The sequence below is a fragment of the Ambystoma mexicanum genome, chromosome 12, assembly GCF_040938575.1.
Source record: "Ambystoma mexicanum isolate Mex_15411 chromosome 12, UKY_AmexF1_1, whole genome shotgun sequence".
NCBI lineage: Eukaryota > Metazoa > Chordata > Amphibia > Caudata > Ambystomatidae > Ambystoma > Ambystoma mexicanum.
In genome coordinates, this window is record NC_090936.1 from 79296240 (window position 1) to 79324002 (window position 27763).

General features: G+C 50.2%; 1 protein-coding gene across 2 annotated transcripts in view; it reads right to left on the reverse strand.

Annotated features, from left to right (window-relative positions):
* The window catches only part of RSBN1L (round spermatid basic protein 1 like), a 473016-nt gene that overhangs the window by 280872 nt on the left and 164381 nt on the right, over positions 1–27763 (reverse strand). For both annotated transcript variants that reach the window (XM_069628044.1, XM_069628045.1), the window contains exon 3: positions 15448–16091. In XM_069628044.1, the coding sequence (XP_069484145.1) occupies positions 15448–16091 (644 nt within the window). The remainder of the gene's footprint in view (positions 1–15447; positions 16092–27763) is intronic.

Sequence of the window (27763 nt, forward strand, 5' to 3'; positions counted from 1 at the left end):
TTCAGCAGAGGCTAAGGGTGTGCCCGCTCTTTTCCTTGTGGTGGTCACCACAAGTCGGGCTTTAGCTGCCCCTTGACGTACAAATGGGTCAGACGGGGCAGGTCTAAACATCTTCTCAATGTGAGGATTGACTGCCTTAGGCAGGTTGGGGGTTAGAAAAGAAGGCTAAATGCACCTTTGGATATATTGGAGCAGTGGAATGAACTGTACTGCCGATCTCTTATCCCAGAGGATGTCTTCTACAAAGTTTTTGTCGACTTGTGCCTCCCGGGTATCAATTTCGATTTAAAAATGTTCTGCAGCTTTTAAAAGAAGATTATTATACTGCAGCTGGTTATCCACAGGGGAATCAGCCACAGGTTTGTCAATATGGTCTGGAGATTGAATGATGTATACATCATAATAATGGTCTGTATCCTCTATGTCTGCATGGTCTGCTTTTGAGCCAGGGTCCTGCGAACCTGAAGTGTCAAAATAGTATAGGTCATCAGATATGTTTTGAGAGGTAGGGGTACTAGGCAGTGCAGTGTCTAGGTGGGGTCTTTTGGTGTCGGCTGCTTAATAGCTGCTTCGCCTTGAGGGGGCCACTGAAGGTTGGTAAATTGATCAGGGTGTTCATTGAGGGTCCATGAAACGGACATATAAATTGAAAAAGGGTTGAGGCTAACACGCAGCCCTGTCTAACTCCTCTGTTTGAGCAGACCACTGCAGTCAGCATCAACACGCTATTGGAAGCAATGTAAAGGTTAAGAAGCGCAACTCCAATCCAGGGAGAAATAATTGGTTTTCTGAATAAACAAATGGGATTAGATCTCTTAGTCCAGCCAGCAAAGTTATATATAAGCTGCTGAACATCGTTGAATCAGTTAGTTGAAGGTTGAAACACGTGTTGGCAGGAGCATATTAATCACCAGTTGAAATTAAATTTGAACGTGAAGAATCTGTTGAAAACTCATTTGCGAAAAATTGGAAAAAATACTGACACCCATTGATAACCTTGTATATTAAGGAGAGGATTGATCAATGGTCTATGCGCAGTGGTTGAACCAATATCTTGTCTGTTGATATACCACTTGTTAAGCTCATCAGGGACTCTGGGTCTACATTGGCAAAACCCTGCAGCAATGATGTACTTGGGTTGAACATTTGAGCAATATTTTGTGTGGTTGCGCATCAAGCAGCAGTCCCCCAGCCCTCATTTTTGAGGGCAAACATTTTTTTCTTTTATTCCCAAGCTTGCCTCACTGATGTCCTCTTCTGTGAATTCTTCTCTATCTACTAGTGCTATACACCCTTCTCTTAAACACGCGCTGGTCATTCCTCTTCTTAAAAAGCTTAACTTGGAACCGCTCTACCAGCTAACTTCAGTCACATCTCTCTCTTGTCCTATTCCTTGAAAATGCTTGAATCGCTCATTACGCCTCCGCTTTCCTCTTTTCTGGAAAATTCCTGCTACCTTGACCCTTTTCAGTCTGGCTTCAGGCCTAGTCAAGGTACCGAGACTGTCTTTGTGTCAGTGGTGGACGATCTTGCTCAGATTGCAGACCCGGGGTGAGGGGTGCCCTACTCCTCCTGGACCGCCCTACTGCATTAGACATCATAGACCACGCCATCCTGATCCAGGGGCTCTCTCAACTGGGCATCTGTGGCATAGGTCGGCAGTGGTTCTCCTCTTTTCTTACGGCTCGCTCTCAATCTCTTTCATTCTCCTTTCACGTCCTCTGCTCTTCCCAGTCTTTGCGGAGTCCCTCAAGGCTCGGCGCTCTTCCCTTTACTTTTTAATGTCTATATTCGTCTGCTATTTTGCTGATTCATTCTTTTGGTTTTCGCGGTTATTCCTATGCCGATGATATCCAGATCTTGATGCGACTGGGTCTGGCATTGCCAGACACTGTCTCTGTGCAGTTCCTGCCTGTAATCCATACCTGGATGGTACATAACTGGCTATGTCTCAATGGGGACAAGCCCTTTTGGTCGGTCCCTAGCCCGACACCTCTCTTTGGTCTGTAGCTTTCTGGCCTCAAGAGCTGGGTCCTCAATCTAGACCCTTGCTTATTGTTAAACACGTGTGGGTCAAACTTTTCTCCTCTATCTCGCTTCTTCCCCAGGTGAGCACAGTCTGAAAACTAGAATACCAGGTACAAAACGTTCATAGTTCAAGGGGAACATTACCCAAGCTGAAAATGAACAGTTTGGATTGATAGGCAACAGGTGGATTTTTGTGGAACTCAAACTGCACATGACATGCATTACTTACCGTAAAAGCATTTCTGATGATTGTATCTGCTTAGATTCACATGCTGTGCATATGGTCCGACATCCAGTGGTAACTGCGGAGTATTGCATCTTGTCTTTTGGGGGACCGAAAGGGGACGTCAGCATAGGCGTGTCTGAAACACTATCCCTATCGTGACGTGTATAGTACCCAAAATCCCTCACGCGCCGATTGTATTTTTTCTGCCATGAGGGAGCCCAAGGCTATAGTGAGTGAGTACATGAAGAGAGAAAGTAGTAAGAAGTCTATGTTCCTTCCACCCCGAGCGGGGAGGCAGGGAGGGCACATGGGAAACTAAGCAGATACAATCACCAGAAATGCTTTTACGGTAAGTAATGCATGTCTTCTGATGCTTGTTAATCTGCTTAGAATCACATGCTGTGCATAGACTAGCGAGCAGTACCCGGAGTTGGAGGTGGGTTATGAGAAGGAACAGTAGAGAAAAGATGTCTTAGTACTGCTTGTCCCACCTGAGAATCAGACCTAGAATGAGTGTCTAGGCAATAGTTTTGTAAAGGTGTGTACAGAACTCCAGGTTGCCGCTTTGCAAATGGACGCCCCAGTGCCTCGAGTAGAATGTGATCTAGGCTTGAAGGGCAGTTCTCTCTTTGCAAGAGTGTAACATAGTGTGATGCATTTGACAATCCACCTTGATATTGCCGATTTAGAGACAGGGTCCCCTTCTCTACCAGCTGCCACTGAAACAAAAAATTGTTTAGTTTTCCTCAGTGGTTTAGTTCTATCCATGTAGAACATGACTGCCCTGCGCACATCTAGTGTGTGAAGGCTTCTTTCGGCCATGTTAGTAGATCTCTGGAAGAACGTGGGTAGTTCGATTGACTGGTTCACATGGAACTTCGAAATAAATTTCGGCGCAAATCTGGGATGAGTGCGCAGAACTACTTTATCTTTGTGGACTGTAACAAAGGGGTCCAAGACCGAGAGGGCCTGTAGTTAGCTAACTCTTCTGATAAGTGATAGCTACTAGAAAGGCTGTCTTGTAAGTCAGGTCTTTCAGACTAGCTTTATGCATAGGCTCAAAAGGGGGTCCCATGAGCCTAGTTAAAACCACATTTAGATCCCACCCAGGGGCTGGGTGAGTGATGGGGGGATACATTCTTTTAACCCCTTCCATAAAGGCTTTAATCACAGGTATTTTCCACCACAACACCTTCTGCTGTGACGTGGTGTAGGCTGACAACGCCGCTAGGTGAACCTTTAAGGAATTGAAGACTAACCCAGAGTCCAACAGATGGGTTAGATATAACACAATGTGTGAAGGCGAACAATCGGTGGGATTGAGGCCTTTGGAAGTGTACCAAATGACAAAACATTTCCATTTGCTGGCATAGCAATAACGTGTGTTAGGCTTTCTTGCCTCCCTCAGTATGTCCATGCATCTTTGAGGGAGTTGCAGATGTCCAAACTCTATGACTTCAGGAGCCAGGCTGCTAAGTTCAGAGTTTGTGGGCATGGGTGCAGAGTCTCCCCCTGTCTTGAGACAACATGTTGTACGGGCAGGGCAGCTTGACTGATGGGGAGATGGACATTTCCATCATGTGCGCGAACCAGGGTTGGCGGGCCCACTTGGGAGCCACCAGAATCATGGTGACTGGTTCGTGGTGCGTCTTGTGCACTATCTTGTTCAGAAGGGGAGTCGGGGGGGAAAAGCGTAAACAAATTTCCCCGACCAAGTTATTCAGAGACCGTTCCCCTTGGATCGGTTCTGGGGGTACCTGGAGGCGTAATCTGGGCATTGGGCGTTCTCCTGAGTAGCGAACAAGTCGATCTCTGGAAACCCCCATTCTGTGAAGACGTTGGATACAATGTCTTCGTGCAGACGCCATTCGTATTCTTCTGGCAGAGGAAAATCTCTGCTGAGTACGTCTGCCAGAAGATTGAGTTCCCCTGGAACATGTTGGGATATCAGGAACATCTTGTGTTTGAGAGCCCATATCCAGATGTTTTGGGAAAGCTTGGATAGCCCTGGAGAGTGAGTGCCCCCCTGCTTGTTCAGATAATACATTGCTGTTGTGCTGTCGGTTAGGACCAGCACTGTCTTCCCTTGCAGTTGCTCCTAAAAGGCCTTCAATGCTTTGAACACTGCTAGTAGCTCCAGTAGGTTTATATTGTTGGACGCTACCTGAGGGGACCACACACCGTGCGCTGTCTGTTGAAGCAGGTGAGCCCCCCACCCCGTGAGAGATGCGTCTGTTGTGAGAGTGGCTTCCACTGCAGGGGTGGTGAAGGTTTTCCCCTTCAAGAGGTTCTCCCTCGACCACCACTGCAGAGAGAGAACGAGGGCTGGCGAAACTACTAACAGATCTTCCCATTGTCCGCTGGCCTGACACCACTGGCTGTTGAGCCACTCCTGCATGGGACGCATGCGCAGCCACGCGTGGGCCCCCCCCCCCCCCCCCCCAAGTATATGCATGACGCCATCATCCCTAGCAAACGCATAGCTTTGCGTACCGTCACCTTCCGACTGGCTACATACTGAGGAACTTGAAAGAGCATGTTCTGAACCCTCTCCTGGAAGGGAAGACTAGACCGTCTTCCGTGCGAATTAGAGCCCCCAGAAACTGTTTTACTTGGCTGGGGACTAAGCTGGATTTCTTTTCGTTGATAGAAAATCCTAGGCTGAACAGTAGGTCTACTGTCTTTTGGGTGTTCGAAAAACAAACGTCGAACGAGTCCCCCGTGATGAGCCAATCGTCGAGGTAAGGGTAAACTGGAACTGAAAGTCTGCGCAGGTGTGCTGCTGCCACTGCCAGGACCTTGGTAAACACCTGTTGCGCCGAGACTATGCCGAAGGGGAGTACCTTGAACTGGTAGTGTTTGTCCTGAATCACGAACCTTAGGAATTTTCTGTGCGCTGGCAGCATTGAAATATGAAAGTATGCATCTTTCATATCCAATGTTGTCATGAAGACCCCTTGTTTTAGCAATGAGATCACCTCTTGAAGTGTTACCATGCGAAATTACTGGGGCTTTATGAACTTGTTCGCTGGGCGCAGGTCTAGAACAGGACGCATGGTGAGATCCTTTTTGAGTACAAGGAAGTATATTGAATAAATACCCTTGTTTACCTGAAGAATTGGGACGGCTTCTATGGTGTCCTTTCCCAGCAGCGCCTCCACCTCTTGGATCAGGTGAAAGGCGTTGATGTTTCGGCGGTCTGAACTGTGGGGGTCGGGCGAATTCCACGCAATAACCGTGGGCTACCGTCTTTAATACCCACTGGTCTGAAGTTATCCCCTCCCATGCCTTGAGGAAAGATGTTAATCGCCCCCTGACCGGGGAGACATGGGAGGGGACCTGAACTTGGTGGTCATTTCTGACCCGAGGTTGACACACCTCCGGAATTGGAGCCTCTGCCTCTATTCTTTCCGTGCTTCTGACCCCTCTGGGGGTAGTAAGTGGGGCTTGCAGCTGGTTGACTTGCGTTGAAGTTGCCAGTGCCGAAATTATTTTGAGCGGCGCAGGGTTGTCCTCGAAAGGATCGCCGAGAATTGCTGCCCCTCTGTGAAGAGGGTTTTTGGGAAATCTGGTGCAGCGACTTAATAGTCTCATGCTCCTTCTTGGCTGTCTCCAACGCATCGTCTACCGCCTTCCCGAAGAGGTTGGCCTCTTCTATGGGTTTATTGATGATGGATGCCTGGGTCTCAGGCCTGAAACCCGATGTGCGCAGCCACGCGAGTCTCTTTAGGAGAGTACCCTGTGCAAGAGACCTGCCTGCTGTCTCTGCGGAGTCCAGGGTATTCTTTACAACATTTTGATTGGCAAGTTTACCCTCTGAGACAATGGCGAGAAGCTTGGCTCTGGTTGGTTCCGGAACCTCCTGGAGGCCTTCCTGGAGTAGGTTCAATTGGGCATCGACGTAGCTCACCAGTAACGTTGTGTTATTGGCAATCCGGACGGTATAAGCAGCCGCCGACGTGACCCGTTTGCCTAAGGCATACAACCTTTTGGACTCCTTGTTCGGGGGTGACTCTCCCGTGGCAAGGGGAACCCCTGCTCTCTTGCGAGTGTTGGTCACCAACAGTGAGTCTGGGATTGCGTGCCCTTTGATGTAAAGCGGGTCGGTGGGGGAGGGCCAGAAGAGTTTTTCGACCCTTGGGTTCACAGCCCTCGTCTGAGCGGGTGTGAGTAAAGAAGGGGCCAGCCGTCTCTTTACAGAGCTCAAGAGAGGGATAGACTGGCTAGCCGGAGGCTTGTCATTAATAATGTTTTCCGCTAAATCCTGTTCAGGGAATGCCTCAATTGTGGCAATTTTAAAGAATTCCGCTGCTTTTTTCAACGTGTTGTTGAAAGCCATTTGATCATCCACCGGGGGAGCCTGCCTAACCAGTGTGGGTGGGGGAGAGTCGAGGCAAACGATATCAGAATTGTGATCGTCCTGCTGGGTGTCATCCCAGTTGTCCGTTGCGCCTTGATCTTCCCCATAATTGTCCAGAAAAGAAGTCTCCTCTTCTTCTGTATAGATGTCTCTATACGTGTCCTTCTGGACATCTTCTTGATAATCAACATAGTGTTCAACATCTAGGTGTTGGGCAACTTGTGTATGAGGGTTAGGGTCTACCCGAGCTTTTTTCAGCGGAGGTTGATCAGAAGCCCCGAAAACCTGCTGCAGCCGATCCATATACCCCTCAAATTGCTCTGTGGTCCACTTGGATGACCCAAATGGACCCAGCTGAGCAGGAACCAGGTCCTCCGCCCTAAGGCGTTCAGAGGATCTCCTCAGGGTGCTTGAGAGGGGTACCTGGCTCTCTTCCTAACAGTCCTCAGGATCGTCTTCCAAAACCGTGGAAAACCTTTCGGCGGATTGGCCCATAACTGTGGACGAAACCGGGACTAGGCCCACCGCCGTAGCAATCCTGTTGATGCTCTTACTGATCGTTACCGAACCTTCGGGGGACAACGCCTCCGATGATGGTTTCCCGGGTAGAGGCCTAGTTAGAGGCCTACTTGTAGTTTTCGGGCCTGCATGGGCATTGAAAACCTTGAAAGTCGTCAAAGTTTCTTGTTCAGAAACTTTGGCGTGTGTAGTTTGGGGAGTAGCGCCTTTGTTAAGTTTATTAAGCCCAGTCGTCATGCGCTGATGCGGGGAAGGCTTCGGATCAGATCGATCCGATGGCGCTTGCGCCTTCTTCGACGTCGTCGAGGAGGGCGCTTGGGTTGTGTGTTTTGTGTGGTGCGATTGTACGCCCCTGTCACCGGGTGTGGTCCCTGTAGCAAGACCGGAGTCGAGCCTGGAAGGGTCGGGGATGGCCGTGGCGGCTCTAGAATTGTCCGCCTCAAGGTCTACAACGTCCGCGTTGGACGTTTGGTCATCCGATGTACCCCCGTCACTCTCGGCTGGTGTTGCGGCAGGGGAGGGAGGCTCCACGTGTGACATACCGTACGCGGTCCACCGCTTCAACCGGCGCTCCTTAAGGGATTAGGTTTAGGAGTTTATACGCCGAACACCGCTTTAGTGCTCTAGGGGGAGGCAAGCATACACAAAGTGTGCTCGTCTTTCCACGTATATCTGACCCTTCACAGAGGGCAGAATCTAAATGGAGTCCTTTCCATAGCAGAAGGGAAGGGTGACCAGACCAAAAAGGAAAGAAGTGGAAAAGAGGAAAGACATCATAGTAGTATGGCAAACCCCGAGCCCACTCTCCCTACTGTGTAGGCCGGCCAGAAGGCCCGACCACGTGGAGGTCCGAATGCCGGATCTTAGGTGCCGGAATCCACAGCCGTAGACGGCTCCCCCGTAGTCTTCGTCGAAGATGTTCTTGATAGACGAAGTGACTTAACAGGGATTAAACCGACAATTCAGTAAGATAAACAATGTCTCATGAAGAGCTCCGCTATAGGGCGACCAGTTATCTGGGCGGAAAAAAACAATCTGAGGGACCTCGGCGCGTGAGGGATTTTGGGTACTACACACATCACGATAGGGATAGTGTTTCAGACACGCCTATGCCGACGTCCCCTTTCGGTCCCCTGAAAGACAAGATGCAATACTCCACGGTTACCACTGGATGTCGGACCATATGCACAGCCTGTGATTCTAAGCAGATTAACAAGCATCAGAAATAGACTTAGCCGACAATTACATTTACTTACCATAAATGACTCAACCTGTGACCCCAGCATCAACAAATACTTTTCAAATTGATGTATTATGCAGCTAAAACATGCAGATGCATTTGGGGCTTGTTCTCAAATGCCTGTACTTTAGTGGTTTAGGGAACAAGTTACTTACCTGTAACTGTTGTTCTCCAGCATGGGTCTGGCATGGATTCACATGCTCATGAATATTCCCCGTCGTCAGGCTGGGAATCCTCGGTAAAGAAAAAACCAGTATCAGTTTCGTTTCTGATCTGTCTTTCGTAGTAGTAACCAATCACTGATCTCTGCGTCATACTGACCACAGCCAATGACTGCCCTCTACCTAAGCCCCGCCTCTGGCAGCCATCTTCAGATTTGGTAGCACGTGAAGTGGCAGTATGACCAAGTGAAGAGCCGCAGAGGGGTAGGCGGGAGGGTTCGCATGTGAATCCATGCCAGACCCATGCTGGAGAACAACAGTTACAGGTAAGTAACTTGTTCCTTCTCCAGCATGGGGTCTGGCATGGATTCACATGCTCATGAATAAAGAATACATAGCAGTACACACATGCACAACCACGGGAGGTGGCAAAGGCTCAACATTAAGCATTACATCAAACTCAACATTAAGCAAATCTTACCTCCTCACCAGGCTCACCTTAGGCGAACAGGTTGCGCAGCACTGCTTGGCCGACCCTGGACTCCTCCCTGGAATACCGATCGACGCAGTAGAATTTTGTGAAGGTGTGCGTCGACCTCCACGTAGCAGCCCTGCAGATGTCCAGCAAGGGCACACCAGATAGGAACGCCGTGGTAGCTGCGATCGCTCTGGTGGAATGGGCTCTCAGACGGCCAGGCAGCGGTCGGTTTGCCAACCAATGACAGTACATGATACAGCCGGAGAGCCATCTGGAAACGGAAGCCTTTGAGAGAGCCTTCCCCTGATTGACAGGTCCAAAGTTCACAAAGAGTTGTGATGTCTTCCGAAAACACTTTGTGCGGTCCACGTAGAACTTCAGCGCTCTAGCCACATCCAGCGAGTGCAAAGTCCTTTCAGCCGGCGACGAAGGCGACGGGAAGAAAACAGGCAACACCAAGGGTTCCTTGAGGTGGAAGTCCGACGGCACCTTCGGCATGAAGGAGGGGTGCGTCCTGAGCACTACCCTCGTGTCGTGAAAAGTCAAGTACGGGGCCTTGCAGGAAAGGGCCTGGATCTCTCCCACCCGTCGTGCGGAGGTGATGGCCACAAGAAACGCTGTTTTCCACGACAAGAACTTCAACGGAGCCGAGTGCAGAGGCTCGAACGGAGGTCCCATGAGCTTGGTCAACACCACGTTGAGCTCCCACGCCGGGGCCTTCACCGGCGGGAACGATCTGAACAGTCCCTTCATGAACTCTTTCACCAGATGATGAGACCACAAAGACGTCCGCCCCGTGGTTCTGGTGTATCGGGAGATCGCAGCAAGATGAATCTTGATGGACGCGTGCGCCAGTCCAGCTTTGGCCAGCGTCAGTACTTGGGGAGCCGTAATCTGCAGAGGGTTAATCTTCTGTGCGTGGCACCAGACAGAGAACCTCTTCCATTTGTGTCCGTAGCATTTAAGAGTTGAGGACGCCCTGGCCTTTGCAAGAACCTCTCTGCAGTCGGCCGGTATGTCGTATCCTCCAAACTCTAACGCTGCAGGAGCCAGGCCTGCAAGTTCAGCGACTTCGGGTCGTGATGGAGGATGGCGCCTCCTTCCCTGGAGAGCAGATCCACGCCCATTGGCAGCTTGATTGACGGGGTCGCTGACAAGTCCAGAAGGTCCGGGAACCATATCTGCCTCGGCCACGCAGGTGCGACGAGGATCATCCTGCACCGTGACCTCTTGAGCTGGTTGATGAGCCGGATCAGCAATGGCAATGGAGGGAACCCGTATAGAAACAGGCCCTCCCAGGGGAACGAGAAAGCATCGCCCATGCTCCTCGGCTGGGGAAACCTGCTAGCGAACCTCCGGCACTTGGAGTTCGTCGCCGTCGTGAACAGATCGATCTGGGGTGTGCCCCACCGTCGGAAGAGGCGGTCCACTAGATCCTGTCGTAGTTCCCACTCGTGGCACGAGCGCAGCTCCCTGCTGAGTGAGTCGGCGATGGTGTTTTTTATCCCTGCCAGGTGAAACGGCACCAGAAACATCCCTTGGGCGACGGCCCAATGCCACAGATCCTGCGCCTCCCTGGACAGGGCTGGGGACCTGGTTCCGCCCTGTTTCCTGATGTAGAACATGGTGGTGGTGTTGTCGGTGAAGATCCTCACCACCTTGCCCTTGAGGGACGGAAGGAAGGACCTGAGGGCCCAAAACACTGCACGGAGCTCCAGGACGTTGATATGGAGGGACTTCTCCGTCAGGAGCCAAAGGCCTCTCGCGTGCAGATTTTCGGTGTGCGCTCCCCACCCTTCCAGGGAGGCATCCGTGGTCACTGTCTCCTGGTGGCCGGGGGTATGGAAGTCCATGCCCGCCGTCAGATGTGCGCGGGTGCCCCACCACCGGATCGCTTGTCGGAAACTCTCGTCGAGGTTGATCCTCTCCTCGAAGCTGCCCGTCGTCTGGATCCAGCGCGCGTCCAGGAACTCCTGCAACAGGCGCATCCGGAGCCTGCACAGGGGGATGAGGTAAATGCAAGAAGACATCATTCCGAGGAGGGACTTGATGGACCTCACTCTGGCCGCGTCCGCAACCAGCATCCGCTGCACCTTGCCCAGAATGGCCCTCGTCCTTTCCTCCGACGGAGAGGCCAGAAGCGACACTGTGTCGAGCTTCGCTCCCAGAAACAGTGTTTCTTGCGCGGGCACCAGGTGGGACTTGGCATAGTTTATGGAGAATCCCAGGTCCGTGAGAAGTTGGACGGTCCTTGCCGTGTGCTCCACGGCGAGCTCCCTCGTCTTGGCTCGGATGAGCCAGTCGTCCAGGTAGGGGTAGACGTGGATCCCCTCTCGGCGCAGCTGCGCCGCCACCGGTGCGAGGCACTTGGTGAACACCCTGGGTGCCGACCTTAGTCCGAAGGGAAGGGCTCTGAACTGATAGTGACGCCCTTGGACCACGAACCTGAGAAACTTTCGTTGTCCCTTTAGGAGGGGAATATGGAAGTAGGCATCCTCCAAATCCAACGACGACTGGAAATCGCCCTCCTCCAGCTGACCCAGGACGTGTTGGAGGGTGACCATCTGGAACTTCTGTGCCTTGATGAATTTGTTCAGTCGTCGTAGGTCCAGGATGGGACGCCATCCTCCCGTCTTCTTCTTCACGAGGAAGTATCTTGAGTAAACTCCGGAGCCCCGAAGCCTCTTTGGGACGAGCTCGATGGCGCCCTTCCTGAGCATCGCCTTTACCTCCAAGAGAAGTTGAGGGACGTGATGTTCTTTCCTGGCCACAGGGGGGACGCGCGGGCACCTTTTTTGAAACTCGAGCGCGTGACCCTGGGCTAGGGCGTCCAGCACCCAACGGTCGGTGGAGATGGACTCCCACGCGCTGACGAAGCTCGCCAGCCGGCCTCCCACAGGGGTGCTTCGGTGGGGGCCCGACCCCACGGCCGGTTCAGTCCTGCTTCGACGAGGCTTTGCCGCCTTGACCTCCTTGGCGACGACGGCGGGGTCCGCCTGACTTGCCTCGTCCCCTGTAAGCTTCCTGCGACGACGAACGGGCCGCTTGACGATAGGTGGAAAAACCGCCGCCGGAACCTTTGGAGGCACCCTGTTTGCCTCCGCCGCTCCGAAAGGGCGGCCGCCGTTGCTGGAGAACCCCAAGAGCCCGGGCCGTCTCTGTGTCTGCTTTGATGGCTTGAAGGGAATCGTCCACTGTTTTCCCAAACAGGTTGTTTCCATCGAGCGGCATGTCCAAGACTCTGGTCTGCACGTTCTGACGGAAGTCAGTAGCCTTGAGCCATCCACGCCGCCTAAGGCACACGCCGTTGCCCAACTGGTGAAATCCACTGTCAGCGATGTCCGTCGCAATTGTAATGGCGTGGTCCGACGCCAACTCTCCTTCCTGCAAGATCTCTAGGGCATCCGCCCTCTTGTCGTCCGGTAGGAAGTCCAGCAGGGGGGCCAGTTTGTACCACAGCTCCCTGTCGTAGCGGGCTACGATAGCCAAGGCGTTGGCCGCCTTAACCGTCGTGGCTGCAGACGAGATGACCCTGCGTCCCATCGTATCCAATTTCTTTCCCTCGCCGTCCGGCGGGGAAGTCGACCCCCCCCGCTTTCTTCCTGGCCGCCGCAGAGACGACGGAGTCCGGGGTCGGCTGTGCCCGGAGGCACAAGGGGGCCGCGTCCGGGACCCGGTACTTCTTCTCGTACCGATCCCTTCTAGCCGGCGTCGTGGATGGGTTCGTGAGGAGGGCGAGGCCCTCATCCCAAATATCGTCCAGTAGAGGCACGGAGACGACCGTCTTCCTCTTGGCCTCGCGCCGTTGATAAAGGAAACCTTCCTTCTTCTTCTCTTCCGGGCAGAGCTGGAAGAGCTCGGATGTCCTGGCGATCATGGAGTGAAACAATCCAATCTCGTCGGGCGGGGAAGCCCGGGTGGGAGGTGACGACGGCAGATCCTCGTCGTAAACCTCGTCGTCCGTACCCGTCGCTGCCGTGTCAGTCCCTGTATCATCCCCACGAGTCGTGGACGGGGAGGAGGGCTGAAGAGGGCGCGATGGCTGAAAAGGAGGTGGAGGATGAATCCTTCTTCTCTTAGGGGGAGGGCTCCCAGAAGGGCCTGGCTCCGGGTCCCCCGCCGGGAGCGGTTCCTCCGCTGGTGGTAACGGCAGTCTCGTCCTTATCTCCGAGCATAAGGACTGTATAGCCAACAAAATGGCCGCCGAGTTGTCTTGCGGCGCTGGTTGAGGGGAGTCCGATGGGCGGTCAGGGGCCCCGTCGGCACCCTCGACGTTATCGTCGTCTCCTACGTCGGGGATCCCTCCCGACGGGCTGGTCTTCTTCCACGCCAACGCCGTGACTTAAGACCTCGATCAGCTCTTCCTCAGAGGTTGAGGCCGAATCCACGACGACCTCCTGCCCCCCCCTTTTTCTTCTCCGTCGGAGGTTTCACGGGGGTTCTGTCGATGAGCATAAAAGAGGACTCCCCCCTCTGCGGCGGCAGGGAGACTCTGAGCCCTGAGGTCGCCACCACTGGTGTAGCCTCCACAGGCTGAGCCAGGGCCGCCGCGACTGTCTCGATAGAGGCCTTGGCCGGATGGATTAAGGCTTTCACCACCTTAGGTGCGCTCACCGCCTTCTCCTTGGGGGGAGGGACACTGCCTCGCTCTCCCTCCGATGGGGCCTTCGAGCTCGACCGGGGCCTCTCCAGGAGCTTCGCTGGGTGCTCGGCCTTCCTCTTACCCGAACCAGAGCGTTGGCTCGTGGTAGATGGTGCCGGGGAGGATGCGCCCTGCCTGGCGCCCGTAGAGCCCGACCATTCGGTGCTCCCAGTGCCAGCGGACTCGCGGTGCTTGGCCTTGTGTTGGACCCCCGTCGCCGGGGCGTCCTCAAAGGTCTTAGAAGACCGCTCGGATTTCTTCTTCTTCTTCTCGCTTGACGGGCTCTTCCCTTCCAGCCAGTTGGCGAGACGTTGATGGCGGTCCTTCATGGTCCGCTCCGACATATTGCTGCAAAACGCACAGTCCTCCTCCACGTGCGTCTTGTCCTCATGTAGGCAGTAAAGACAAAAGGAGTGTTCGTCCTCCTTAAAGACATTCTGAAGTTGGCATCCAGGGCAGACCCTGAACAGCTTTCCGGGCGTCGAGCTTCCCTTCTCCTGGGCCATGTCCGAGATGGGCCTGAGAAACTTCTGGAGTCCTCCAAAAGCGTGGCTCGACGAAATCTTCACCCTTGAGGGGCGTAGACGAATCCGACACGGGTCCCCGTTGATCAGATGAAGAAACGGTGGAGCTTGAGGCTCTTTTTGACCGAAAAATCGAAGTTTTTGAGAAAAAACGTGAAAAAATAGCACTAACGCTCGAGAGCAATAGCACGAGGATCCCAACACTTGAACGTGCGGTAAAAATCTGAAGATGGCTGCCAGAGGCGGGGCTTAGGTAGAGGGCAGTCATTGGCTGTGGTCAGTATGACGCAGAGATCAGGGATTGGTTACTACTATGAAAGACAGATCAGAAACGAAACTGATACTGGTTTTTTCTTTACCGAGGATTCCCAGCCTGACGACGGGGAATATTCATGAGCATGTGAATCCATGCCAGACCCCATGCTGGAGAACTTTTATTATCAAAAAGTTAAAGTTACGGGAAGCCTATAGAATCAGCACTCTGTATATACAAAAGTCTGCAGAAGTACCAACATTTTGGGCCAGAAGCCAAAATCTATTAAATTGCAACAGTGAACTAACTATTGGGCTATCAGAAGCTTCTTTACATTCTTCAAATGTTTTTGTTGAGTTGAACCTTGCATTGCCGCACTGCACTCACTGCTATCTTGCAGTGCAAACCAACCAACAAATGCAGAGAGCCCATTTAAAAAAGATATGACCACAAACCATTAGTTACTTTAATAGTTAGAATGCATAAATCGTAGGGGCAAACAATTCATCAAATGGGGGAGCAATTCCACAATATGCAATAGTTTTGTCTTTTATTTTACTTTGAAACAATTTCAACTCTTAAGTGCAGAAGTGCAGGAAATGAAGTTTAATAAACACACTTGGCCTCATTACAAGTATGGTGGTATCTCAGTGGTAAATCCAGAGACACCACCAAATGGAATTACGGTTACTGCTACTTAGCCCGGCAGTATAACCGCCGCATACAAGTGGTGGTAGGCAGTGTTAGTCCCCATTAATTGGAGTCTATAGGATTCCCAGGGGGATTTCGGTGGAATTACTGTGTTTTGGCAGCAAGGTGACAGATTTATCCTCCACCTCTACGCCAAACTCGTAGTTGGGAGGTGCAGTAATGCGGCAGAAACGGAATTACTACCACATTTTTACAGCACCGCCCAATTTATAATGAGGCCCACTGTTTTGCCTATCATTACATTTTTTTTAGAACATTTAAATTCTATTTCAACCATATACAATTATAGATGTTTAATGTCTTACCTGAGCATGAAAATTTGACATAGTCGTCGTTTCTATGTCTTTTTTTCCCAGAATCTCCATTTTCACTGGTGAATTGGGAAAATTAAATGAAAAGTAGTCTAAGAAGTCAGGTAAATACGTAGCTGCCCCGTGAACAATACCCATTACATAGTAAGCAGCACAGTTTTCATTTTCACTAAAAGCCAGGCTCACAAACTCCTCTGCAAACCTCTCCATCTCCACAGGAGATAAGTGGGAGAGTTCATTGCTGTAGGCATGGACAACTGATGCGCCTCCATTGGGTTGATGCTCAATATGAATGAGCTGTTTGAACTCCAATGTGTCCAATTGTTTGATTTTGCTTTGAACCCGTGGCTCCTTTAATGAGACAAATGGAAACTCACTGTTCTCCATTTGCGATTCGTGGTTTTCACTCTTGATATCCACACTCGACCCCATGACGTTCTCATGATGATCAGCCATATTTACTTTGGTTTCTTGATCGCAGACATTAGAAACCAAACCTGAACAGATGGTTTGAATAGATTTGCTGTGCATCTTTGGGTGCTTTCTTTTCTCACTTTCTTTATGTTTTTTTTTCTTTTTCTTCTTGACTTTCTTTATTAGCAATTCTTCAGCATTCACTTTTGGTTTCTCATGGTCACCTGTCAAGAAATTCACAAAAATGAATGTAACTTTTACAGTTGAATACCCACAACTTCATCTCAATAACACTAGAACACCATTCGTTTGGGGCATTAGGTGTCGTGTGCGACAACCATGAGCTGAAGCTAATGCATTAGACTACAGATAGGGAGCAATGTCATATGAGGAAGGACCCACAGCCTGCAAGTGTGGTTTGGTTATTTGTCCACTCATTGATTGGCCATCACCCTCCCAAAACACCTCCTCTTGAGAACTCATTGAGCTCGCTTTAATCAAGCCTTGGCATTAAACATTTCACTAGAAGTGCATGCCAGTGTTTTCTCAAAGCAGTCTTCTGAGAGTTAATGACTTAATTGGAGCTGTAAACACGCTATTGGTTTAATAAAAGTGTCTTAATCAGGACTGCCTTTAGCCACTCAATTTATAAGATCTGCGTGTCCTTCACTGAAGTCCTATTAAAAACAAGCATTGGCAATGCCAACAGTTTTGGCTTCTGTATACGTTTTAGGCATTTTCCAGGCACTGCTATTAGCTGCCTAGGTATTCTCACCATTTTGCACCGGTTACCATTAATGGGTAGTTAATACTACTACAGCAGTGCCTGGCAAGTGCCTTTCTCATGCCTACACAAGCGCCAAAACGGTTGGTGTTGCCAATAATTGTTTACTTAAGGCGATAGCCTTTACAGTTGAAACATTATGCCATCAGAGTACTGGGAGCAGTTATTACTCTTGTCAGTTACAAAGTGCGCACACACAAGCATTTTATGCAGACCCCAGCCATGAACTTTGGGTCTCACGCTTAAAACGGATGAGTAGCCTGGAGACAGAACTCTCATAGTACCGTTGGGTGGGCCCCCCCTACCCCCTAAAGTAGTGTATTGGGTGGCCCCCCCTACCCCCTAAAGTAGTGTATTGTATTCTATTTATATAGCGCACCTAGCCCTTGGGCATCTGGGCACATTTCTTATAGTTACATGATTACAAAGTTACATCGACAGTATTTACATATTTGAAGTTGCATGACATCTTTTACAGATACAAAGGTGAGTATTTACATAACAAGACATATATACAAAAAGATGTTTAGTGGTTGCAGCACGAAAGCGGTGAAAAGGCAGCAAGCTTAGTTGGGATAACGAGTAGGAGGTTAGTCTTCATTCATAATAAGCCAGTGTTTGACACTCTTTTAGAATTTGTGGTAAGAAGGGTCCAATCTAATGCTAGGGCATTCCAAGTTTTGGCTGCAAGTACCGGGAAGCTTCTGCCACCTACCTTTTGGAGCTTAAACCTTGGTATGATAAGGGAGTGTGATAAGTGCCACAGTGTTCGCAGCAGCCAACTTTAACAGTCACTTTGACGCTAAAACATTGCTCTGCTCGTGTATGAGCAGGTAGGCGCTATATCTGTGTGTAACGACAGACGAAAACAGAAGGAAGGAAGGGAAGAAATCAAGGTAGAGATTACATTTTAAAGGGGCGCTGAGCGGCTCATACATTCCCTCTCTCCTGTTGCACTCTCCAATACAGGGGACATAGGGATTCAAAGCCAGGAACTGTTCCTGACCAATAACAACCTAATTCTGGAATGGTGGCTTTTCGGGCCCAAAGTGTTTAAATGGAAATCTATCTGAAATAGAACCATAAGGATTGCTTTCGCTACATTTCTTGATCTCATAACTCATTGGGCCTCATTACACGGTAGGCGGTAAGGGTTTACCGGTACCAGTATTTTACCGGTAAACCCTTACCGCCTTACTACGAGGTCCCTTTGCGGGTTGGAGACTTTAACGCCTGCTTTTTGCAGGCGTTAAAAACCAACCCGCAAAGGGACCAAGGTGCTAATTACGGTACCGCAATTTGCGGTACCGTAATTAGCGCCTTCCCCATTCCCATAGAGCCCTATGGGGCAAAAATGGGAATGGGGAAGGGCAATGGAAGAAGGCGGAATTACCGCCTTCACAACCTCGGAATTAGGCGGTAATTCCCCTTTCTTCAAAGGCGGTGCCGGTAATTTACCGGCATGGACCAAGGTGCTAATAGCACCTTGGTCCACCGCCTAACGTGTAATGAGGCCCATTGTCTATGCAATGTGAGGGGTCAGAAAAGCTCGAGACACAAAGGTATCGTTTTCTCAATGTCCGTATTTTTATTAAAATAAAGGGGTGAGAAAACGCCTATGTTTCCCTAACCTAACTAGAATGTCCCTACCTAGCAAACTAAAACTAAAGAAAGATGACCTAGTGTCCAAAAGCATCTGGCCCTCACACTAATACATACAAAATAAAAAAAGTGTACAGGGAATATTTGGCTGTCTTCCGTTCAAGACAAAATTGCAAATGTTCAGCCATATACGGTTTAGAAAGTACTCCTTGTCACCAGGGTTGGGCTCCCTTCTACTGGATAAGTTTGGGAACAGCTTAGGAAAAGTTCAGATTCAACAAAGTTCTGTTTAGTTCAATACAAAAGTTTTTTTTTCATCCACTGCTTCCTTCCACTTGGTAAATACTTGGTAAAGTAAATGTCTCTTTCACAAAACACCAGTTCATAAAACAAGGCAATTGTTTTCCTCCACACAATGTCTTTGTCACAACTATTCTTTCAATGGAATACTTTAGTCAGGATAGTATAGCAACTTCCTTTGTTGATGCAACAGTTTTTCAGCGTGATAAAGTTACCAATGTCTTTCTACAACCACATTTCTTCAAAGCAACTGTTTCTTTCCTGGTTCACTCTCCTGCCAGCAAGAAAACTCCTACTGCAACAGTTGATCTCTTCTTAGTGACAATGTGGGTGACGATTGCCTCAAACTGGTGTCTCAGGAAAGGAGAATTGCACCCGTGTTGCCCTTTTATCCCTTAGTTGTAATGTCTGCACTGTTGGCAATGTGATTTACAGGTTTCACCGAGTTGACATCTGTGAGAAACCAGACATATTTGCCCACCTACTCCCTCTTCCATTCAGGTGGCCAGGGAAGGGACATCGCGTTTGGATCCCGACCCTGGGGGCGGACAAGCAAGGCACAAGTGTTTCCCAATAGTACCCCAATCCACTCTCCCTCATCCTTCATGGTATATTTTCAATCATACCCCATCTCCACCACGCCATTTCCTACAAACACTAAGACGAGAAAGATGCAACTAAGATCAATGGAGGATTACCCATAGGGAAAGCATTCGGAAGCAAGACTGGGCCTACTACTAATACTACCTACCACTAGGCTGTCAGGCATTTTATTCCAACTGTGCACACCTGACTCCACTTGACTCTTCCCTACACTATAAAAGGAGGAATTCTGCCAGAAGCAGTGAGCAAGCTGGGGATGCTGTCCGGACCAAAGAAGCCAAGGAGCAAAGAGCAGCAGGAGCAGAGGCCTGGAGGAGAGCAGCGTGCCAAGACGCTGGCCCAGTGTTTGTGAGGGGTTGCAGTGTGGCTAGGGAGCCGTGCCTCCAAGGAGCCGAAGTGAGACAGCCTGCATCCTGCTTGCGACGTTCAGTAAAGTGCTTGCTCCCTTGGGACCTGTGCCAGCCCCAACGGTGTCTGAGGCGTAGGTGGTGAGAAACTGACCTGAACCCTGCGTATCCAGAGGGAGACTGCCTGTCAATGCGACGCTGCCCGGTGAGTTTCGTGAAATAGAGAAACTCGGGCGCGAGCGTTTGATAGAAGTGGGCACAATTTGTAAAGCGGCACCGAAGGAAAAGAGAAAGCATAAAAAGTACAGAACGTGTAAGAAAGAACAGAAAGAGAGAAAACAGAAGGAAAAGGGGCTAGCGGCGCTGAAGGAAAGTAAAGCAGAGTAAAGAAAGGAAAGTGTGCGAGAGGCACGATACGAGGATAAGGAACCAAAGGAAGGTGCAAGTGTGCACAGTGAAGAAAAGGGTGCAAGTTTGCACTGTGAAATCAAGGAAACACAAGAACGCAAGAAGGGGTGCAGAATGTGAAAGGTTAAGAAGAAAGAGCAAGGAATATGGAGAGGGGTAAAAGGTCAGAGTGGTTGCACTTGGGAGGAGCAAAGAATCAAGTTCTCTCGAAAGTCTCTGATGCTACCACATTTAAGAACTTTGTAAGAACTGTACAGAGAAAGGTACATCCTTACTGGGAGAACTTTGTTTCAAGACGAAAGGGGCCTATGCTTTGGGAAGGAAACCCTGACAGGCCTAAGAAGAATTGTGCAAGAGACATTGTTGGAACTGTGTAAGGAGAGGCCTACACTTGGGGAAGGGAACCTTAAAAGGCCTGACCAGAACAGTGTATTCTTTTTTTGTTTGGAACTGGAAGAGTCGGAGCTCGGGGGAAGGAAACCCCAAGGGACCAAGAATATTGTGAACTTCGTTGATTTGCTGCAAGAGTCCTGCATGTAGGTCTCTGAGGGCTCCCCCCTTTTGAATTGAACTATCTTGCACTGGCAGAACTACACCCATTGGTAAGACTATCTGAAACCAACTGTGGTTTAAATTTCCTTTTCTTTGAACCAGTACTTTTACTTTTTAAAGACTTCCTAACACATTTTAGTAAAGAGTGAGGGGAAGCATAGTTTTAGACAGACATATTGATGTTTTTGATTTTCAGACGACAGCCCCTAGAAACATCAGCTAAGGGAACCATCCCCTTAGTGTTAGGGCCAGCTAGGCATTACACCAACCCAGGAACCTTAATAAATAAAGGTTTTGAAACTAACATCATTGAGTCTGTGGACTTCATAACAAGTGTTCATAACATCCCACAACTTTGACAACTCTCAGTTCACAAAGCAATCAAAGCTAACTAAATATCAAAGAAGAACAAGTTACTCTCTTACCTGGTAACGTTCTTTCGATGGGATGGTCGGACGACGTATTCCATATCTATGACAGTAATCACCACAGCTGTGCTGCTTCGGAAAAGTTTCGGCGTCTGCGTCGATGACGTTGATACGCTGTCCTCGAGGGCCTCCGTCGAGCCGACGTCACCGGATGTTATAAGTAGGACGCATGACACCCGTAGCCTCAGTTTTTGTTTTTTCCCCAGAACGCGTGGCACCAACTACTGTCAGTATGACCACAGAAAGCCTTGCGGAAACGTAAGCTGCAATCACATAAATTCTGTAGCGGGGTAGGCAGGGAGAGAGCGATATGGAATACGTCGTCGGACCATCCCATCGAAAGAACGTTACCAGGTAAGAGAGTAACTTGTTCTTCGAGGGGATTGGGTCCTCCGACGTATTCCATATCTATGACAGCCTCCCAAAGCAGTACCAACGTAAGGAGGCGGGAAAAGAATTTAGAATACCGAAATTTAGAATGCTCAATCAAATTGCAGAGTAAAGGACTGCCTTGCCAAAGGCCAGATCCTGCCCATGGATAGAATCTAGGGAGTAGTGTCGTACAAAAGTATGGACCGAAGCCCATGTGGCTGCTTCACAGATGTTACGAATAGGAACACCCCTCTGCAGGGTAGTAGAGGCAGCCATACCCCTAGTAGAATGGGCAAGTAAGCCTACTAGAGGGTCCTTACCCAGCAAGCGGTAACATTCAGAAATTGCCAAGATAATCCATCTAGACTAAGTCTGCTTAGTAACAGCTTGTCCCAAACGCCTTCCAGCGTAACCAATAAAGAGCTGATCGTCCACTCTGACCCGGGAAATGCGTGAAATATAGAAATTTAAAGCTCTCCTAGGATCCAACTTATGGAGCCTCTCCTCTTCCTTACCAGGATGTGGAGGAAGGTAAAACGCCGGAAGAATAACCTTCTGGCTTAAATGAAATTCCGACACTACCTTCGGAAGAAAGGAAGGATGAACCCTAAGGACAACCCTGTCCTTATGAAACACAGTGAAGGGTGGCTTAACTGAAAGTACCTGCAACTCACTCACTCTGCGAGCGGAAGTGACCGCAACTAAGAATACAAGTGTTAACAGTCTCAAAGGACAAGAATGTAAAGGCTCAAATGGAGCACCCATTAGGAATTTTAGAACAAGGTTCAAATCCCAACCAGGCACCTGGAAAGGTGACGGCGGGAACACGTTAGTGAGTCCTTTGAGAAACTGAGAAATTAAAGGAATTTTGAAATAAGAACACTCCTCAGACGAGCGCTTAAAGATGGACAGCGCCGCCAGGTAACCTTTAATGGTACCCACTTGCAAGCCCTTGTGGGCTAACGAAAGCAAAAAAGACAGAACCACAGGAATGTCACATGAAAAAGGATCCACATTCTTAACCCTGCACCAGTCGCAGAACTTTCTCTAACAGCAACGGTACAGGGACTTTGTTGCCGGCCGTCTGGCCGAAAGCAACACCTCCATCACGTCTTCAGATAGGTCTCAATCCTTATACCTCAACCTTTCAGAAGCCTAGCATGAAGGTGGAGGGAACTGACCTCTGGATGGAGAACCTGACCCCCTCCCGTGAGAGCAGACGTCTCGGTAGGGAAGACGACGTGGAGGGCAGATGGGCAAGTCGAGAAGGTCACGGTACCACGTCCTCCGGGCCCATGTCGGAACAATGAGGATCATCCGGGAACCGAACCTCCGTAGCACTTGCGGGATGACGGGCACTGGAGAAAACACGTACAGCAGTGGGAAGGACCACTCCACCACAAACACGTCTCCTAAGGCTCCTCTTGGAGGAAATTCCAGCGAGCAGAACCTTTCGCACTTCCGGTTGACACTGGGGGCGAAGAGGTCCATCTGAGGGGTCCCCCAAAGGCTGAAGATCTCCAGGAGAATCTCCTGAGCCAGCTCCCACTCGTGTGAGATCGCGCTCTGCCTGCTCAGAGCGTCCGCCGTCTCGTTTTCGTCTCCGGCCAGATGAACTGCCGATATCGAAATTTCCCGCTTGCTGGCCCAGAACCAGATCTGCATCGCCTCCCTGCACAGAGGTAGTGACCTCCCCTCCCCCCCTTTTGTTGAGGTAGTGCTTGGCCACTGTGTTGTCCGTCAGAATCAGGACATTCTTTCCTTGCACAGTCGGCAGAAAAGCCTTCAGGGCAAGCCTGACGGCCCTCAGCTCCAACAGATTGATATGGAGTCTGGACTCCGATGGAGACCAACGACCGCTGACTGTCAACTCATTGGCATGAGCTACCCATCCCGTGAGGGATGCGTCCGTCACTATCGTCACCTCCGGCCAGGGTAGCCAAAATGGAGCCCCCCTCATCAGATTGCCTTCGACGGCCCACCACAGAAGGTCCTGGTCGACCGAGGGCGGCACCTGAACGGGGTCTGACATCCTGTCGGAGGACTGTGACCACTGCATCTTGAGTGCCCATTGCAGAGATCTCATCCGCAACCTGGCCTCTGGCACCAGAAGAATGCAGGATGCCATGAGGCCGAGCAACAAAGAACTCGAACGCCGGTAGAGTCTGGGCATGTTGAAACTTGTGCACCATCTGCTGAATGTGATTAGCCCTCACCTGGGGAGGAAAACACTGTCCCAGGGACGTGTCGAGCACTGCTCCGATGTACTGGAGCCGCTGAGTTGGCGTCAAGTGGGACTTCTTTAAGTTGAGTGAGAAGCCCACTTTGGTGAAGGGAGTGGCAGGTGACGGACAGATGATCCAGGACTTAATCGGGAGAGCGCGCCCTGGTCAACCAATCGTCCAGGTAGGGGTAGACGTGAATCCCCCGTTTCCTGAGATACGCTGCCACCATCACCATGAGCTTGGTGAAGACCCTTGGGGCGGAGGTCAATCCGAATGGCAGGATCCGAAACTGAAAGTGCGAGTCGCCAACTGCAAACCTCAGGTATATCTTGTGCTTGGGATGGATCGGCACATGAAAATAAGCGTCCTTGAGGTCGAGAGACACCAACCAGTCCTGAAGTTGAAGGGCCGGGAGAACTTGAGAAAGAGTAACCATCTTGAACTTGTCCTTCCTAAGGAGCTTGTTCAAACCGCGCAAGTCCATGATGGGTCTCAAACACCCGTCTTTCTTTGAAATAAAAAAATAAGGGGAATACCATCCCTTGTTCCTCTCCGCTACAGGCACCAGTTCTATGGCGCCTTTCTCCAGCAGGGATTGAATTTTTACCCTGTTTTCCACCTCTGGCACTCCTACGGTGGTCCCTTTGACTTGCAGCTCCTCTGGATTTACTAAAGGATGAGTAATATCGAAAGGAACCTCCCCTCCATTGCTGTCCCCTAGAACGAAAAAAGGAGGAGGTTGGCGAACTGCAGCGCTCAACTACTTTGCTGCGGCTTTGGAGGTCTGCAACCTCTCAAGGCTCTCGTCAGCCTTGCTGCCAAAAAAATGTTCACCGTCAAAGGCATGTTGAGGAGCTGGGCTTGCACATCAGAAGCAAACCCCGACTTCCGCAACCATGCAAACCTGCGTATTACGGTGCTCGCCGCCGTGGACCGGCTGACGCAATCTACCATGTCCAGACCCGACCGAACGGACTCACACATGGCACCTTTGCCATCCTGCACGATAGCAAGAAAACCATCCTGTTCCTCCCCTTCGGGAATATGTTCAGCCGCTAAGGAAATACAGTTCCACAGAGTGTGCGTTAAACGTGACAAGGCACATACGGAGTTGGCTGCCTGAAGAGCCATACCCCCTGAAGAAAACACCTTCGCCCAGCCGTCAAAACGTTTGTCATCCCTATCAGGAGAGATGGTAGGGTACGACACCTGCTTTGCGGGGGCCGTAGCCGCCTGCACCACCAAATTCTCCGGAGTAGGGTGCGTGGTCAAGTAGCAGGGGTCGCCACTGGCTGGGCGATATTTCCTCGGCAAGGACTTGCTCACTGCCGGGAGACTCTCCGGAGAAGTCCAAGCCGCAGTCACCCTTCCCGGCAAGGCCATATGGAATGGCAGCACCGGGTCAGTAGGTGGACCTTGGTCGAGGATATCAGTCAGGTCATCCTGCTGAAAATCAGGCTCAGGCCTACCAAACTCCACCTCCGGAGAGGTGTCTAGACCACTGGCGTCGTGCAACGACTGACGCAGGTCCTCAAGTTGGCTATGACCAGAAAGGAGGTCATCAGAAACCTCACCTTCCTCAGACCCCTCTTCCACCTCAGAAATATAATCCAGAGGCCGGAAGGAGGGTACAGAAAAAGGAACACAGACATGTTTAGCCTTGGCCAGAACCTTTCTGGGGGGTTCCATCGTGCCAGGGGGAAACTCCGACAAAGCCGCCTCGAAAGGTGTTGAGGGCGTCGATGGAATCGGCATCGACGTCGAACGTGCACCGATGGCGTCGACACAGGCCTCGAGGGTGGAGTCCCAAGCGTGTCTCTCGACAGGCTGGGCGCCGATGGCGTTGACGACTTCCTCGGAGGTGGAGCCTCAAGAGAGTCTGTCGAAGACCTCGGCGCCGCAGGTGTCGATGTCTTCTTCGAAGACTTCACAGGTTCTCGCGGTCTCGAGGGCGTCGAGGACCGGGACCTGGAACGGGCATGTCTAGAGCAACCATCCTTGTCCGACCGGGACCTCGAAGGCACCCGGTGATCGCGACGACCGCTCGAGCCCGAAGGCATACGAGCAACGTCTCTAGATCGGTCACGCCTGGCATCTTTCGACGGGGCGGATGGACCAGAGCCCTGCGATTGGAAAATCGCCAACATCTCCTTTCGGAAGGAATCCCATTCCTCAAGAGTGGAATGCTTGTTGGGACAAGCAATCCGCCGACGGGCGGAGTCCTCGGACGAGGACGGGGAAGGCAACCTGTGACGGCGCTTCCTTGAGTGCCTCGAAGAGGCAGAGGAATGGCAGGACTGACTCCCAGACTGAGAACCCCCGGACTCACGACGACGATGTGGAGAGTCGCCCCTCGAATCATCCGTCGAAAGACCAGTGGAACGCGACTTCCGGGGCTTGGCCACCTTACCGACCGACAGCTTCTTCTTACGCTCCCGCAAGGCCTTCGATGTGAGCGATTGGCAGTTGACACAGTCATCCGTATCGTGGTCCTCCCCGAGGCACCAGAGGCAAACGTCGTGCGTGTCTGTCAGCGACATCCTGGACCCGCACACCCGACACTTCTTAAAACCGGACCGCGGGGTGGAAGAAGCCGAAGGCATAATAAGAAACAGGTTCGAAGAACCGAAAGAACAGGATTCAGTAGAACCGAGGCGCGCCGAGATCTCCGAAGCAAACACGTTTGCGGAAAAAAACAGAACGGAGGCTATGGGCGTCGTGCGTCCTACTTATAACATCCGGTGACGTCGGCTCGACTGAGGCCCTCGAGGACAGCGTATCGACGTCATCGACACAAGACGCAGAACATTTTCCGAAGCAGCACAGCTGTGGTGATTACTGTCAGATATCGAATACGTCGTAGGACCCAATCCCCTCAAACTAAAACTACTATGGACTTCAGGATCCATAAAGCCTGTGGTGCTGGGACGAGGAAGAAGGGGGCAGAGTTAGTAAGGATCAAAGGTGCTATATACCAGAATGTGCAGTCTAATTTTTACAGAGCAAAACACCTTAGCGGGACATTTAAACTCAGGAATGAGTTGCAGCTGGAGAGAGACATGGAAGGAGTAGCAGAGGCAGTCCGGAGTACTGGGATTGCCACAGAAAGAAAAACGTCAGCTGATGCCGACACAAGAAGTGGCTAAATCAGTAAAAATTCAAGAGAAAATACGACAACCTGTATTTTTTTTTTGAAAGCACATAACAATAAGGCGGTCAAGAAGTCATGATGATACACCTGCAGTACAGAGCGAAAAAGTGAACAGCTTTGTGAAACATTTTTTTAAAAGTATAATTAAAGAATCATTTACAAGCAAAAGCGAAAGGCTGGGGTGTTTAATTTAGATAGGAATGTTGGAACAACGGGATCAGGAGGCTATTGGTATATTAAGAGTTAAATTGGATAGAGGCTAGTAGTTAGAGGGATTCTCAAAATGTCTAATTCAGACTCATGCAAATCTCCTATAAAATGTGAAAATAAAGCCAGCTAGAGAAGCATATCCAAAGGGAAAGAATTAATAATAGAACTAATTGTGGATTTTAAAACTAAAGTTTTGTATTTTCAACAATTATTTGAAAACTATAAAGAGCTGTTTGTTAACCGTTCGATATTAATACAATTCAAATGTAATATCTCACAACTAACTTCTAAAGATACGAGTTAAGTATCCTTGTCTTTCAAAGGAGACCTTTGGGAGTAGTCTAGAACTTGTTCTGTTTAATTCCCTGGCTACAACACATTTGATCTTAATATTTGGTGAGGAGTTAGATTCCATGGCTATAGAGCTTTTTGTAACAAGAACCAGAGAAACTAAACAAATTTCATTTCAAGGAATGCCTCACATGAATGTGAAAATGTCACGATGACAGAATCAAAGAAAAAATCGAAGTCAATTTATGACTCTTCAATGAAATGAACGATTTCTATTAAACAAGAAAAAAGATAAATCATACCGTTGTTCACAGATCAGGGCTAATGCAAAGCCTGAAAATGAATGCTAAGCTCCACTGCCCATCATAAATATCTATCTATAGGAAGACGAGAGGCAGCGATGTAGACCCTCCCAGATGGTTCACATAGATGATTGCAGTGGTGATGTCCATCATGCTCAACCTCACATTTCCCACAATGCTGGGAAGGAAAGCGTTCAAAGCCCAATAGACAGTCATCAGGTCTAACACATTTAAATGTTCCTGCTGGTTCTTTGGCAATCACATCGTGAATCTGGAGGTGGTCCATCACAGCTCCACACAAAACAAGGGAGGAGTCTACAG